Source organism: Sceloporus undulatus, chromosome 3, assembly GCF_019175285.1.
Source record: "Sceloporus undulatus isolate JIND9_A2432 ecotype Alabama chromosome 3, SceUnd_v1.1, whole genome shotgun sequence".
NCBI classification, from domain to species: Eukaryota; Metazoa; Chordata; class Lepidosauria; order Squamata; family Phrynosomatidae; genus Sceloporus; species Sceloporus undulatus.
The window spans coordinates 103,949,455-103,966,879 of record NC_056524.1 but is presented as its reverse complement, the minus strand read 5'-3'; the positions used below and the strand labels follow the sequence as shown (position 1 = coordinate 103,966,879).

At 41.0% G+C, this 17,425-nt stretch overlaps 2 protein-coding genes across 14 annotated transcripts in view; one reads left to right on the top strand and one right to left on the bottom strand.

Moving 5' to 3' along the window:
- The window catches only part of TGFBRAP1 (transforming growth factor beta receptor associated protein 1), a 28,807-nt gene extending 25,768 nt beyond the window's left edge, over positions 1-3,039 (top strand). For all 7 annotated transcript variants that reach the window (XM_042457193.1, XM_042457196.1, XM_042457194.1 and 4 more), the window contains exon 12: positions 1,782-3,039. In XM_042457193.1, coding sequence (XP_042313127.1) covers positions 1,782-1,970 — 189 coding nt within the window. In that variant the 3' untranslated portion in view covers positions 1,971-3,039. The remainder of the gene's footprint in view (positions 1-1,781) is intronic.
- The window catches only part of GPR45 (G protein-coupled receptor 45), an 18,264-nt gene continuing 893 nt past the window's right edge, over positions 55-17,425 (bottom strand). For 2 of the 7 annotated variants that reach the window (XM_042457201.1, XM_042457202.1), the window contains exon 2: positions 5,503-9,222. In XM_042457201.1, the coding sequence (XP_042313135.1) occupies positions 7,842-8,960 (1,119 nt within the window). In that variant the 5' untranslated portion in view covers positions 8,961-9,222 and the 3' untranslated portion in view covers positions 5,503-7,841. Of the gene's footprint in view, positions 684-1,241; positions 1,444-5,502; positions 9,223-9,742; positions 10,215-14,052; positions 14,230-17,425 lie in introns of those variants that run through there. The other 5 variants (XM_042457203.1, XR_006102833.1, XM_042457204.1 and 2 more) reach the window with 5 other exon arrangements.

The window sequence follows — 17,425 nt, the reverse complement described above, 5'->3', positions numbered from 1 at the left end:
TTAAAATAATTTTAAAAAATAGTTAAAGTACAGGACTTACATTGATCCATTAATAAGTTGGCTCAGGTTTTTTGGGTCATGTATATACAGTATGTCTCTTTACATTGTCATTTGTATAGCTCCTTAAAAGTAAATGAATGTGAAGTGCTGAGCCTCTCATCACTATCTATAGGCAAGCCTGCAGTTATGAAAGTGTTAAAGCCCAACAATTGGTACAGCACCCATACATAGTATAGAAAGGTGATGCACAAAACACCTCTGCATCCCCATCATTGTTTCTGTTTCATGTGCAAAGCATTTCTGACAATCTTGTATTTTTTTTAAAAAAAGAGACTTCATGATGACAAAGGGAAAACAGACAACACTGCTGGGAGAAGATCTTGGACTGATATGTATTAGAGAGTGGGGCTTTCGTGTTTTGTAAAGTGGAGATGAGATTTTAATGTTTGTCTTAGATTTTTCTAGTATTATACATAGTACATAGACTTTACCTGGGGCCTTTAGTTCCAGGTGAAATGTTATATATTTGTTACTAGGCACAAACACTCATACACATTTACTTACTTACTGGAATTACAGGTGCCAAGAGCTTTTATCATACAGAAACTGATGTAGTGGTCACTCTTCATTAATATGAAAACAGTTTGTAGTCCCAAAGTTAGAAGGAGAGGTAATGTGCGTTCCTATTAAAAAATAATATAAAATGGATTGCACTCTGCATTATATAGTGTAAAATGTATAATTCACATTCCAGTAATCTAGAGTCCATAACTAGAGTCATTGGGTGTGGAAAGCATAGCTGTCAGATGTTGCTGAACTGCAATGGCATCGTCCCTCACCATGCTGACTAAGGCTTCTGGGATCAGGGAGTCTAATAGTGGCTGGCATCCTGTTAGTGATATACTATGGTGTAAGCCCACTTTACACCATCGTATGTTGTCTTTGAAGCCAGTGTGGTGTAGTAGTTTGAGGGTTGGGCTCCGACTCTGGAAACCAGGGTTCGAATCCCTGCTCGGCCATGAAGCCCACTGACTGACCTTGGGCAAAACACTTTCTCAGGCTCGGGGAGGCAAAGGGAAACCTCCCTCTGAACAAATCTTGCCAAGAAAACCCCATGATAGGGTTGCTGTAAGTCAGAAACAACTTGAAGGCACAGAACAAAGTCTTTTTTGTGGTCATTATAGAGGCTGGAATTTTCTGTCAACCTTGTGCAGTGACCAACATACATGCTCTGGACTCACCTTTTAGCTGCTACATCCTTCACACCCATTTAGCAGTAGGAGGATGGGAAGCAGCAGGAAAACATCTGGCTCGTCTCTATAATCAGATGCAGAACAGTGACAACATCTGCTGCAACCTCTGAGTTCCTGTGGAATTTTTGGTGGATGATGTCATTGTTGTAAATGGTCAGTGGGGAGAGCTGCAGTAGCCACAAGGTGAGACCTGGAGGAAGCAGAAGGGGAAGAGAGGGGAAATGTATAGTAGACATCTGCATTATGTCTCCTCCGTGAAGGATTGTGGCTAATGGCTGGAGAGCCACACCTTCCCCATCCCGGCTGCAGTTGGAAATACCGCTACCTGCCATGGCTTTTCCCAAAGAAACCTTCAATTTGTAGCTTCTTGTTGGAATAAAAAGACCTTATGTGTCGCTAAGTCAAATTGTATCACTAGAAACAACACAGCAGGAATAGGAACACAGACTTCAAAAACTGTACCTCTTACCTGACTCCAGTACTGTACCAGTTTTCAGTGACACTTTATCTTGTTTCTCCTGATTATAGGTAAAACTTAAAGGAAGCCCAACTATCCTCTCGGACAAAAAACTCTGCCAGGTGTGTCAGAGCCCCTTCTGTGAGCCTGTTTTTGTCCGGTATCCAAATGGTGGCGTGGCCCATACGCACTGTGCAGCAAACAGGCTTGTGAACACTAACACAAATCATCATTTATCCAGCCCCAGCAGACGGACATGAAGCACATTTGAGATGATGATTCTGTGAAACAACCAAGGAGGATCTGCAGCATAAAGAACAAATAAGTCAAGAAGAAGAGATTTCCCTGGTGTGGATGGGGTGTCTCCAGCCAATGTGAAACATGGCCACCTCACTACTGGTCTTTTGTGAATGTAGACAGCACAAGAAATAACAAATGTTTATATAATCAACAAAATACTTCCTTACAGTATGAGTGTGTGAGAGGGAGGGGGTAGGGAGAGGAAACTCTTGGTTTTTTTAAAAGAAAAAATTGAAACTTGCACTGAGTTTGGTGGTCAGCTGGCCTTGGAAGGGTAGAGGCCAGTGAGGAAGCAATGCCTTTTTCTCCAAAGAGATAATAATTCAGTCTCTTGAATAAGTGGCACAAAGCAGCACTTTCTTGAGTGGAGAATAGCTGCATTTATATTCCCAACTTGGCCTGAATATTGCCTGGTGGGACAGCATCATGAACTTGTTCTGTGCTTGTTATACTGTTATCAATTGGATGCACTTTTGAGTCTTTGCTCTCCTTCCTTTTTCTGCCCTGTAAGTCTGTTACAGAGCCTGTTGTAGCACTGACTTCTGGGGAGTTCCTACCCTCGCTGGGACTAAGAAGGGGGCAGGGTGATGGGAACACCATAGGATGATGAAAGTCTTGAGTTTCTGACACTACTAATCACAGTGAAGCTACTGGTGTCTGTCCCAGGAAACTATAAACCATTTGTGGGTGGGAAGGGCTGAAGGAAGAAGCTTTAATAAATGTCATGACTTATTTATTATCATACAGATGTTCTGTAAATACAATTGAATGAAATGGTTTTATATCTTGACATTCTCTAGAGTGAACATGCATAATCAGTAATTGCAGGTACAGCTTTTTAAGAGTCTACACCTGCCATCACAAAGAGCCATCTTTCCCTGCAAGTAAAGAAATCTGTGCCTCTGATCTGTTTTGCAGGAATGGATTTACATAAAGGGAAAAGGATGCTGTACAGTCATCAGTAGTTGCATCCTGAAGGTGCTGAATAAGCTTGATAACACTTAATAAATACTCTAATGGATTCTGAAATAGTGTGCTGAAATCTTTGAAATCTCTTAGTATCTGTTAAATTGCTGTGATGTTGACTTTTAATTTGTAATGTAGACTGGCATTACGAAGATTGCAGACATATACCTATTGTTTCTGCCTTACCAGATTACTCCCAGTGTTCTGTTTATATGAGGAAGGATGATCACTGTTAGTACTTCAGACATGCTCATGAATCAAAGCTTGAATTCTGAATTCAAGAAAAACTAGAGAAAGCTTTAAAAATACCATGTTTTCTGAACTGTGCAATATTTCACTGAAGTAAAAGTCCAAGAGTGAGAATAGGTAAGAGTGCATGCAAGCCAGGAGTAAATCAACATACTGTACTGCAAAATCAATAGCAGCCTTATCATTGTGGGGTCGGGGAGTGTTTCTGTGATTGAATATTCCTCCATGCAAGAAGTTTTCTCTAGATGAAAAAATCAGGGAAAGGGTAGCTCTTCATGTGTGTGGATTTTTGTTTGATTCAGTACAGAGAATTTTGTTACTGCAGGTTGCATCCTTTAAGCACACAGCAATAATTAACTTTTTCTTGGTCATGCTGTCCATCTTAAGGATCAGCAAAACCTTACCCAAGGATATATCACACATGAGGAAATCAGGAATTTAAACAGTAAATGACCCATGAAAATTGCTTAATTGACATTAAAATGGGATTAACACAAGAGCCATTATCCTGTGAATAACCAGGGAATAGCCAGGCAATAAACACCAAAAAGTCATTCATGGGAAAATCCTGTAAATAATTTGCTGCTGGTTCTTGCCTGGTTATTCGTGGGATAATGGAACTTTAATGACTTTCATCTCAACGTGTGAAAACCATTAGCACAATTGCGGGATTATCATGGGTTATTCACGGGATAATAGCACTTCGAACACAATGTTGTGTGAAAACCATTAGTGAACTTCTGGGATTACCATGGATTAGTCACTGTTTATACTTCCAATTGACCCCCATGTATTAAACACTCCAGTCCACAGCTGGGAAGGAATTTGTCCCATCTCAACACCACCACCCTTGGCTGCTTTTAAGAACTGCACTATAACTGATGCTACCACTACACATCTTACATTTGTGATTTAAAGTATTTAATGGTGTTAACTGTTAGCAGCTGAGGGGAGGCCATGGCCAGGATCAAGAATGTGGCATGTGTCTTCTAAAAACGTATCATAGAATTGGAAGAGCCCACAGGGGTCTCCAGTTCAACCCCATTCTGCCACACAGGAAAATGCAATCAAAGCACTCCCCACAGATGGCCATCCAGTCTGTTTAAAAGCCTCCAAAGGAGGAGACCCCACCACTCTGTGAAGCAGTGTATTCCACTGTCAAACAACTCTTATCATCAGGAGGCTCTTCCTAACATTGAGGCAGAATCTCTTTTCCTGTAGTTTGACTTCATTGCTCTGGGTCCTGTTCTATGGAGCTACAGAAAACAAGCTTGCTCCATCCACAATATGACATCTCTTCAAATATTTAAACAGGGCTATCATACCCCCTCTTAACCTTCTCTTCCTCAGGCTACAATTATGCCTGAATTGCTCCTCATAGGGCACAGTTTCCAGACCTTTCACCATTTTGGTCACCCTCCTCTGGACATGCTCCAGCTTGTCAACATCCTTTTTGAATTCTGCTGAGAACTGGACACAGTATTCCAGATGAGGCCTGACCAAAGCAAGAATAGAGTGGTACTATTACTATCCTTGATCTAGACACTATACTTCCATTGAAGCAGTCTAGAATCATGTTGGCCTTTTCAGTTGCCACATCACACTGTTGAATCATGTTCAACTTGTGGTCTACTAGGACTCCTAGATCCCTTTCATACCTTGTCTTGTCAAGTCAGGTGTCCCCCATCCTATATCTGCATTTCATTTTTTTCTCCTTAAGTGTAGTGCCTTATGTTTTTCCCTGCTGAAATTCATTTTGTTAGTTCTGGCCCAGCTTTCTGATCTATTAAGGTCATTTGGAGTTTCAGTGTATTAGCTACTCCTAATCCTTGTCCTTTCTTTAAGCCTGATGGAAACCTTCCTTTTCTGCCTAGCTGTTCTCTCTCATAGGGAGACTGCCATGGAGGTCAGCAGCAGTTTTCCTCTGCCTCACTGACACAGACTGACAGTGGATCACTAGGTGTTCATGTGTAACCATTTTCTAGCCTTGTTTGGAGATGGTAGGGATTGAACCTGAGATCTTCTGTGACAAAGCATGTGTTCTAACAATGAGCTAGGGCTTACTGGGAAGGTGGTATGGGAGGAAAGGGTTAAAGCTACAAGCCCCAGCCCCATGCCATGGTCTGAAAAGGCCATGCAGCTTCCATTTACACTTGGAAAAGGAGAAGAATGCACAATAAGATATATGTCCTGCAATAAGCATTTGATTGCAAATTGCATTCAATATTTGCGCTTGTCTTGTTCAGTCGCCAATTTTACACAAAGATCTAGCATCAATGAAGCATAATAGGATATTTAATGGATTAAAAGAATATGTAAAGTGAGCATATATTCTGAACTTTTTTATTATTATTAACATGTGAAACCTAAGTATAGTAGGTATAGAAAACTGTCATTGTGGTAGCAGCAACAAGAAATCTATATGCCAAATACTGGAGACAAATGGAAACAGAGTCAATACATGGAAATATTTGGCCAGATAATAGAGGAAGAATTTGAAAAGTTAAATATGGTAATGAAAATTGACAAGCATCCATTACTTAGTAGAAAAACAGAACTGATACCCAAACAAGTCAGATATTTTAATTTCTCTTATATGGTATGCATCATCTACAGTCTAGATTGGATTTATATATTTGAAAGTATTTTCTGAATGCTAAAATTTATCACCTGGCCAAAGGACATCAATTATGGTTCTGCTTTTATTTACTTTGCAAAATACAGAATGCGTTGTGCCAAAACACTTGTTTCCTGTGGAACGTGTCTGAAAACAGATTCATCATGGGCAACTCATAAAAAGGTGAGTTGGAGCTAGGTCACTTTGCAATCATTGGAAATGAAAATCAAAAAAGAAGATATGAGTGTAATTCCTGTGGACTTCAATGGCCTTCTTAAAACCATTCTACATGGAACTCATTGGTTGGAGGATCACTTTAGTGCACACTGATGGGCTGACACTTAGCACTGAAAGAGTTAAACTAACAAATTTTATTGCCAGTCAATAAGTGTATGCCGCAGCTAACATTAGTCATGGACCAAACATTTCTTATTGAAAAATCAATAAGAAATGTTTGGTTCATGACTAATGTTAGCGGGACTGACTAAAGGCGATAGCAAATTTGGCAAAATAATTTTAATTTTAGGATTCTAGCAGGGCAAGAGAGCTAAATTGTCCATGATCTGTGGTCCTGCTTTTGACTGAAAGTCAACCTGTGTTATATGGGCCGAGGAGACACATTAAATGTAGTGAATGTAATGACTACTTGGTTTTTAATTCCCAGAAATTCTACACTGCCTTGATTTTTTCTTAAAGTTGCAACCAGCTGATGCTATAACATGTACAAAATATAAAATACATTTCTGTATAATCTGTTTCTTTCCCAGGAACTGAACTTTTTAGTTTGGTTTCATGCATTCACAAGAGGACCTTAACTGACCTATTGGGGACAAGTTGTTCTCAAGCTGGAATAAATGTTGTGGATCTGTAGGGTTTTTTTTTTTTAAATGTCTAGAAGAAACTAAAATGATACACAGTATTATTGGCAGGAATCCTGTTGGGCAGTTACAAATGTGTAACCTAGCGTTCCACACTCATGACTGCTTCATGTTTACAATCCCTAGTTTAGGGGATACATAGGAATCATGAAAGTCCTCCAACCTGTCCTTACTGGGAAGCAGTGATCTACTGGGGTCTGGTCCCCTGTCAGTTGGGAACAGTTGACTGATGGCCCCATTCCCCCTTGTGTGAGTGATCGTTGGCACAAAGGGGAATTGCAACAGAGGCCCTGTTTCTGCCGGTTCTATTGGTGATCACTCAGGGGAAGGAGTAGGAATGTCAATTGCTTCCTAATCAACAGGGGAACAGACCCTTTGCCATTGATTGCAGCAGCTGCTTCCCAGTAAGTACAGATTGGTGGGGGGGGGGAATGTAAATCACTGCATAGCACTGTAACTACAGTGTCTATATACCTAGGTAAATCTCCAGCAGGCCCTTATTATTGGCTGGAATCCTCTATGCACTACATTGCTACATAACATAGTTACTTAGTAAATCACAGCCCTCCCAATCCCCACTTGGGAAGTGCCTGACTGACATTCCCACCCTTCACACAAAACATTTCCATTGCAACATGCTGTCCCTGTTGCACTCCTGCCTTGCAACTGAGATGTTTTGCACAGAGGAGGGGAGAACGTCAGTCAGCCACTTCTTGAGCAACAGAGCCTTGATTGCAAAGATTGCTCACCTATAAGTGGGGATTGGGGGACTTTCACAGTCCCTATATACCTCCTATACAAGGGGATATGTAGGGATCATGAATACAGAGCAGCCACAAATGCATAACTCTGTTACACATGCATAACTACCCAATAGGATTCTAGCCATCATTGTGATAATGACTGACAGTAGATTTGACAGTTTCACACTTTAGTCATTCTCATGATATTACAGTAGCAAGTGCAATTCTGGTAACTGAACACAAGTCAGATTTGCTGTACATTCAGTACAAAAATATTGCAGAATGGTACGACAAAAGTAGCGACTGTAAAAACAAACCATTCCTCATTTCAAACACTTTGTGTCATCTTCTTGACAGTTAAATCATCCTGATGTATTCCTAAACAGTAGATTGGTTCTCACTACAGACATATATTGTGCTTGGCCTTATTCTCCTCTTTGTCCGGCCTGGCACTTTGGGAAAGATCTTAAATGTTTTTGGCAGAAACTCCAGACAGGCCTCGCGGAACTTCTTGATCCTCCAGCAGTAGATGACAGGGTTGAAAACTGACTTGAGGTAACTTAGCCACAACCCACAGGTGCTAGTAACATAGAAAGAGCGGCTGTAGTAGAACTGCCTGCTGAACACAGACATCAAGCTGAAAACTGTGTGTGGAAGCCAGCAGAGAGAGAAGCCAACAAAAAGGATGAGGATGGTAGTAAAGGCTCGGGTCTTGAAGCTCATGTCCACATTCATTTGGTGAGGCTTTTGGAGCCCCACTAAGCCCAGCTTGCTCACTTGACTCAAGCAAACGTTCTCGGCATGATTGTGGATCCGAACAGTATTCCGCCGGACAGTGTTCAGAATGCAAAGATAAGAGTATAACATTATGCTGAAAGGGACAAAGAAAATGGTCACTAGCAGCATCACTGCATAAGCTCTGTCTGCAGGAAATTCAGTGTATCCCAAGACACACTGGGGAGCCCGGCTTGGGACTTCTACAAATGTCCACCCAACCACTGAAGGAAAAGACACACAGAAAGAAAAGGCCCAAGAAATGGCAATCATGACTTTGGCACGGTGAGGATTCAGCTTGTCTTGACGTTGGACGATGATTAGGAAACGGTCCACACTAATGATCAAGAGTATGGCTACACCTTCCAACACAAAGAACCAGTAGAGCATACCTGATATTCGGCAAAAGTGAGCCCCAAAGTTCCAGTTCACTGTAATGATGGTGACTGCTGTAAAAGGCATGCAGAACAAAGACAGCATGATATCAGAGAAAGCCAGAGTAGCTAAAAGCAGGTTGATAGCTGAACGCATCGCTGGTTTTTGGTAGACGATCAGGCAGACAATAGCATTACCTAAGAACCCGATTACAATCATGAATAGCATTATTATGGCCAACATTATCCTGAGCGGGGTTGGCAAGGCTCTGTAATCAGAACCCGGCAGTTGGGCACTTGCGTTCAAGGTAACAAAAATCCCTGGAGGAGTCTCGTTGCATGCCATCATAGTGCCAAATACTGGTATCTGGTGAGGAGTGCCCACAAAGTCTTCCTGCTAAGTCTTTGCCTGCTTCCATTTTCCCATTGCCTGAGTTTTTAAACAGAATTTTAAACAGAAGTTATCCTTTCATAGAGTCTGTCCAAAGATTGTTTCCTCAGCAGTCAATGAAAAAGTGTGACAACAGAGACTGTTAACAACAGTGAGTTTGTCCTGTTCCTTAGCAGAGATATAGGTCGAGCCATTATCAGGAATTCTCAGATCTGGAAAACTGGAGAAAAATGTGATGATAGTAACTATAGATTATTAGCAATATACATATATCGATAGTTTGCAATAGAAGTGAGGTCAGGATGTCTTCAAGCCTAACTTCAATTTCTATGTGCTATGTATCAACAGAATTCTAGCCTCTGCTCCTAATAACATGATGCAGAACGACAAGTTTCTTTAGAGGATGGAGTGAGGCTTCATAGAACTACAGCTTTCAAACTACTTTCTAGCTTATTTACTTATGGTTTTTGAAAGAAAAATGGTAAAATATTTTGAGTGGTTTCCCCACACAACTGTCTGTTAAAATTTTCTAGTTAGCACACATCATCAACTGCCCTTTACAAAACCATGATTCTCAAATCCAAAATACCTCAGACTGGTCTGCTTCTGCTCATTGGATTGCATTCATATCAGAACTGCTAGCTGCTAGCCATAATACTGTACATGCATGGCTATGCCTCTATGTGATGGCTCACTAGGAAGGTAACTGAGTAGAGAAATTTGCAGAAGCTTCCAATCACCTTAGAATAGTGTCTCCATTAATCCTCCATACAAAGTTTCAGTCTGGTGTACTCAACTGCATGGTGAAGATGAAGGATCTTAGTGATTTATCCAAAAGCCATTTCAGCATAGTGATCCTTCCCCCTTCCCCCTTAATCCTTAGTCTCTACAGCCAGCTATCCAGAAAGAAGACTTGTTAACATCTCATAGTAATGCTGCTCACTTACTCTACATCAAAGGGTAGGAAATGTGATCTTACAGAGGTAGTTGGATTGTAGCTCCCAAACATTCTTGGCTACCACTGCCAATGATATAGTTGTAGTCCAAAACTATCTAGAGAGGAAGCTCTTTCCCATCCCTAATATATGCAACTTATATTTTAAAATATACCAGTTTAAAATTGTTTGCAATGTGAATAGTCCCAGTGACATAACCATCTTGTGCTGTTAGGACCCAAACAGACAGGCCAAAATAAAGCTGCTTCAGGCCACTTTGGAGTATGCTGTTTTAATGACACATGCATCTTACGAGACCCGAAGCTGTGCCAAAGCTGCGCTCCAGTCCTTGGGTCTGGAGTGTGGCTGTGGTGTGGCTTTTGGCTTCTTAGGACGCATGCATTGTTTAAATAGCATACCTCCAACATTACTTGAAGCAGCTTTATTTTGGCCTGTCTGTTTGGGCCCTAAAATGCCCAGTTGTTGATGGACCATAGCATAGATCAACAACCAACATTTCATGCTACAGGTGCCTCAAAACCAGTGAAAACTCCTTACTAACATAACATGCTGCTTTTTAGTTTTATTTAAAAATACAAAAATAATAGGAAATCCCTCAAAATGACCCTTGCAAAACAACATTTTAGGACAGGAGTAAATACCAGGTATTTGGAGGCAATTGCATTCACGATATTAATTACTAAGAAAACTGTATCAAATGCATGGGCTCACCATCTGTTGGCAGGAGATTTGCAGTAGAGTGGTTAAATGCCTGTACTGCAGGTTGTGAATTCAATACCAGCCAGGGGCTCAGGGTTGACTCAGCCTGGCATCCTTCCAAAAATCGCTACAATGAGTACCCAGCTGTTTGGGGGCAACTAAGTGCACTAAGTATAGAAATGTACTTGCTATTGCTATTGCTAAAGGCACATAATACTATTACAGCTACTGCTAAATGTAACTAATTGTGACAAAATAATTGTTACCATACATCAATTATTTGGTAACGTTATTTTTTAATTTTTTGTAATATGGATAATGTCATTGCTTGTACTGTATTACATAACAGGCTGAATCTCCCTTATCTGGCATTCCAAAATCCAAAATGTTCCAAAACCCAAAATGTTTTTCATGGATGGCTGAGATAGTGACACTTTTTCTTTCTGATGGTTTGATGTACACAAACTTTATTTCATGCACAAAATTATTAAAATTATTGTATAAATTTATCTTCAGGTATGTGTATGAGGTATATATGAAACATAAATGTTGTGTTTAGACTTGGCGCCCATCTATAAGGTATCTTATTATGTATGTTACATATATTCAAATACAGGTTTTCCAAAATCCAAAACAAATCCAAAATCCAAAACACCTCTGGTCCCAACCATTTTGGACAAGGGAGACTCAAACTATACTACCAAACTGTGGTGCATAGATCAACAAGCATCTTTGTTCAAAACTCTGGAGAGGTGAATTCCTGGAAAGCAAGTATAAGGCCATCTGAACCCTTTGGAGACAGATGGATATTGCGGCCAAACGATATGGGACATCCTCCTATAAGTCTGCTGCCCTACTCGTATACGAGGCGAGGCTCAAAAGGGACACAAAAGAAAGGGGAGTTAAACATGTCTCCTTCCATGCTATGTGCAATTGCTTTCAGCTATTTACTCTGATTCTTGCCAGACTAGGGTAAAATGGCTTGATACAGCAACACAATGTGAAGCAAGGCAAGAGAGGAGACATATTTTTCTTTCCACTCCACATGCATTCATTCCTTCAGTATAAAAAGTAGGTTCCTCCTACTTTCTTTCTATATGTGACCTGAGAAAACAGGATAGACATGGGTGTGCTCTGCATTTTAGCTTGGCCCTAAGTGTAATAAAGGCCAGTCAGCAGAACTCCATCTGCTCCTAAGTGCTTTGCTGAAGCTCAAATGAAAAGGTCAATTGGATCATACAATTCTAAACATGAACAAAACAGAAGTAACACAAACAAGGGGGCAAAGTGCTTTGGAACAGCAGCCTGCTTGCTACTGAATGATCAACTCGCTGTCTTTCAGCAGTAACAAGATGTTCTTACTACATAATGTTCTCTCTCTGCTAGAGGCAAGCAGCAAGTTCTTGTTTCCTATAGGGAGTTTTCCGGTTCTCTTATCCATCCGCCTTGGCCTCAGTTCACACCATTATTCCAGACTCCTTGCCCTCTCCAGTATTTTTATTGTGATCTTAAGGACACAGCAGAGCAATAGATCTAATATACAACCCCTCAGAATTCAGTACTGCAGAGTGATGCAAGACACTCTGCTTATTTTGTCTTGGCTCAGATGTGCCCATTCAAGCTCATCCACAAACAGTAAGCAGCAACAGAGGCAACTGGTTCTTGCCCTGATCTCACCACTCCACTGGCAGACTGGGAGATCTGTAAATACCACTGCAACAATTCATTGATGGACTACGTCAAGCTAGTCTCTCACAACAGTTCCTCATTTTGTTAAGTAAAGTATATGCCTTCAAGTTGCCTCTCAGCAAGACCATGCATTTCATAGGGTTTTTAAATGAAGGAATACCCAAGAGGTGCTTTTGCCAGTTCCTTCCTCTGAAATATAGCCTACAGTACCTGGTGTTCATTGGCGATCTCCCATCAGCAGCTAGATCAGACACATATACAAAAATTAAAGCTTGGTAAGAAAATTTAGCAAGTAATTAGATGAGTTTTTAATCCCTCAGTAGTTGGCTGCTTCCACCCTACAGATCTCCCTTCCCTGGGAAGCTAGGTTGGCCCCTCCCTCCTTGCATTTCACCAGCAAGAAAAACATTTCTATTTAAGCAGGCTTTTAAACATACAATCAAGACAGGTTTTTTTTAATACGTGGTGTGTGTTTTTAGTTATGTTTTTAAACTTTTGTATGTTTTTGTCTTGATTTTATACCGTTTTAACTGGATGTTTTTAATTGTTTTTTAAAAAATTATTGTGATGTTAATAATGTTTTATCTTGTGAGACACCTTGAAGTGCTTTTTTGGAAAGAAAGGTGGCATAGAAGTGAAATAAACAAATGAACAAACAAACAAACCAGATAGTTGCAGCTATTGTTGCAATTTTTAGATAAGTTACTCTCTAATTCCCCATTTCTTGAAGGCAACTGAAATAGTTCCTTTGACTTACTTTTTAAAAAAAAAATCTGAAGGCTACAAGTTGCTGTCTTGAAATATAAATCACTCTGGCTTCCTGACCCCTTGTCAATGCCTCAGTACCCCCAAGAGAGCATGATGGAACAGCAGCACAAGCTGCAGCATAAGCCAACACTAGAACTACAATCCTGCAAAATACTTTCTCCACCATTTCATGAAGCCACATCAGCTATAAAAATAACTTTAAAATGATAGTCCCACTGCAAAATGTATTATACCTCATTAAATTACAGATGCAAGGATAAGCTTATTACTGAGTAAAGGAACCAATTGCAAACCACTAGAGAGCCAGTGTGCTACAGTGGTTTGAGTGCTGGAGTATGACTCTGGAGACCAGAGTTTGAATCCCGATGAGCCATAAAAAATACTGGGTGGCCTTGGGAAAGTCACACACTCTCAGCCTCAGAGGAAGGCAATGGCAAACCCCCTGTGAAGAAACCTGCCAAGAAAACCCCATGATAGGGTCACCTGAGGGTCACCATAAGTCAGAAATGATCTGAAGGCAGACAACAAAGATACTTATAATTAGTTACTCCCAAACTGATCTGCATGCTTGTGAACATGTATATAAGCATTCTTTACATGAAGCACTTCTCAGGGTTTATCTGCAACAAAATATTTTAGGGTGGGGGAGGGGACTAAAAAGTAATTGTGGAAAAAATGACACCATTACCCATCATCATTTTGGCCTGTCCATCTGGCTTACTTACAGTAATGGGGAAAAGGCCCTTAAATTTTTTTTTGACATGACAAAGATGCATGAGCAATATTTAAATGAGCCACTTAACCTGACAGTTCTCAATGCTTCCTGTTGAAATGAAACATTTGTCTTTAAATGAATATTAGACAAAAGAAGTGCTTTCAACCTAAACCTTGTGATAAGGGCCATCTATGATCAATGAAACATCGCAGCAAGGTAGCACCTTGTGAATGGGGGTTGAACCATGCCACCTAATGCAAGGCTTTAAAATCCAGGCCCTATTAGTAGGTTGAGTCAGATCTCCTCTGGCAAGGAAGCAGCATTCATATTCTTCCCCAGATCTCCATGGCAATCCCTCACTTGAAAAGGGCAGACATGATGACCCAGTGGAGTGATCCATCTTGACAAAACAGGCAGAAATAACATAAGTCAGGAGAATAAAATTTATTTCTAACAAATCCACAACCTGGTTGAGGTTCAGGGTTTGATGTGTTTAACATTATTGCTCAAATTCCCTCAGGGGTTTTCCACTACATTTTAAAATTGTTAATATTATATTTTCATAACTTTTTATCTATGGTTATGGGCAGCATAGAAATAGCATCAAAATCAATGAATTTAGAAGAAGAAGGCTAACTGTGATAAAGATTGCCTGATTACATGAAAATGCCTAAAGAGTAAGTCTTCAAACAAATATGGGACTTCTAGACTATGGGTTTGTTTCATTGGGAGGTTTCCCACAACATGAAGAGTTTGCTTGTAACATGCAGTACTGTGTTGTGGCTGTGTTGTGTTGTCACAAGGAACAGGAGCAGCAGCCGTTTGTTGCTTCTACTTCTGTGTGAATATCTTGACTAGATATCATGAGGGTACAGGATATCAGCTCTGGGAACAAGGAGAGTACACATGTGTGAGACACATACACACACACAATTCAAAGAGAGACTAGGTTGAGATGATGTCAGAGAACTGCTGGAAGCTGAATATATAGAGTTTTCAATCAATGATAACAGTAGCAGAAAGCCAGCTTAAACTTGAGAGGAACTATACTTGATCACAGATGATTTACATCACTTAAAAGTGGATGACAAAGAGTTCAAAATGGTGAAAAGGTTTTCTATACCTTGGTACAGTCATTAATCAAAATGGATACTGTAGCTGAGGAATCACTGCTGCAGTTATAAAAGAATTAGACCCCAAGTATAAAATATAAGATATATCACTAAATACCAAAATCAGGATCATCCGTGTTGTAGTATTTCTGACTGCAATGTATGGTTGTGAAAGCTGAAAGGAAGAAGATCAACTTATCTGAACTGTGGTACTAGAAGAGAATTCCACAGATACCATGAACTACCCAAAAGACAAAGAAATGAGTCCTGGAGCAAATGAAGCATGAATTCCCTAGAAGTCAAAATACTAAACTGAATCTATGGTATTTTGGACATACCATGAGACAACATGACTCAATGGAGAAGATGCTAGGAAAAGTGGAGAGCATCAGGCAAAGAGGAAGACCATATTATCGATTGTTAGACCAAGTCAGTGTTACTCAAAGTAGTAATCCCTGGACCACCACTAGCTGCCAGTCCCTGGTAAGTTTTCAAGAAGGAACTGTAGCCAATGGAAACAAATATGGTGACAGTCCTTGACACACTGGGGGGGAAATACTGCCAGTCCCCTACATCAGATAGCCCGGGAAGTACTCAGTAGTAGCTGAATTTACAAGACCAGAGCAGAACTGTTGATGCTTGGATGTCTCTCATTCATAAATGAAAGCCATCCTGAGAAGCAAATGTCAACAACAGTGCTTGAACCTGGCTCCCCCAAATTGGCACAGCAAATAATTGCTTTAAAATTCTGAGTAAAAACTTGAATAGACTGACTGACAGGGAAGCCAGACCAGGGAAGCATTTCTTGTGGTCGTACCAGTGGCAGGACGCAGGGAGAGAGCATCCTTCCTGCATACTAATAACAGCTGGGAGTTTTTAGGCCAGTAGCCTTGCCCAAGCAGAAGCCCTCCATTGGTGTTGCTCCCATCATCCCCAGCCACCATGGTCTGGATGTCCTAGGGATAGGCCCTGTAGTACATCACATGTAGAGGGCAAGAGCTCAGGGGAATCCAGACCCACAGTTTGATCACTCTTGAAATGAGAACACTTGTAGTGTCAACAATCACCCTGAATCTGGGCAGGCAGTGAGAATGGAGGGGGAGAGAAGGCCTCCATCGGCTTGGCTTTTGGGAACCCAAGGAGAACTGAACCCACTGCAAGGTACAGTGGTGCTTTCCTTAGAGTGTTGTTGACTTAGGCAAAGGCTTAAATTTTAAGGAACTAAGAATTGTCCAAGCCATTGTATTCCCCATCACTACATACAGATCAGCGAAGAAAGCAGATAAAAAGAAAATGATCTCATTTGAGATCTCTTGTAGCACCTCTGAGACTAGCTGAAAGAAATTGGCAGCATGAGCTTTCATATACTTGTCTACTTCCTCAGATGCATTAGTAGATTGAAGTCTAGGAAAGCTCATGCTGCCAATTTCTTTCTTTCAGTTAGTCTCAAAGGTGCTACAAGATCTCTCTACATACTGATTCTACAGACTAGCATGGCTATATCTTTGAATTCATTTGCGATGTGGTGCTGCAGAAGAGTGCTAAGGATTCCATGGATGGATGAAAAGACAAATAAATGGGTCCTAGAACAGATCAAGCCTGTAATGCCCCAGAGGTCAAGCTGACCATTTTGAGGCTGCTGTACTTTGGCCACATCATGACTATGCATGAAAAGATAATGATGCTGGGGAAGCTGAAGGGAAGTAGAAACTAGAAAGAGATGAAGGCCACATGTCAAATGGACAGACTCAACTTGCAGGACCTGAGCAGAGCAGTGGCGGACCAGGGGTCTTGGAGATGTCTCATCCAAGATCGCCATGAGTCGAGGTTTACTCTTGGACAGTGAATAACCACAACAAAGTTCCTTCAAAATAAACTACAGGGGAAGGGTTTAGGGAGGGCACCCAATTTTGGAAACCCAGCTTTCCATGTCCTTCCTTCCTTCATGGCTTGCTTAAGCTACCCATTCACATACTAGCGCATTTGCTGAGCCCCCTTTTTCAAAAGCGATGCCTCCAGGGCAACCAGGTCTCCTAACAGCAAAGGAGGACAAAGCCCTGTAAAATGTAGGGCATTCAAGAAGATGAAAAATGCAAGCCACTGCAAAAGCAAAGCCCCAAACACTCCTGTAACTATAAACCCATGCTTCTTAGCCCTGCTCAGAATGGAGGACCTTAGGTGAATTCCTCCTGGACAGAAGATGGCTGAGATAGAGGACATCTGCTCCCCCTGGATGCCTCCAAAAGCAGCAAAACTTCCTCCACTGGGGATCCCTTATGCTGCCTTTGCCTTTTGAGGAAATGGGGGCAAGATCCCTGGGGCTGGAGGATCAGGGTAGGAAATGTCAGGTGCAGGTGGCTAGGAAGACTATCCCCAGGAGGGGATCTGCTGAGCAAAGGGCCCCAGGAGGGCTCCCAGGGACAGAATAATAATAATAATAATAATAATAATAATAATAATAATAATAATAATAATAATAATAAT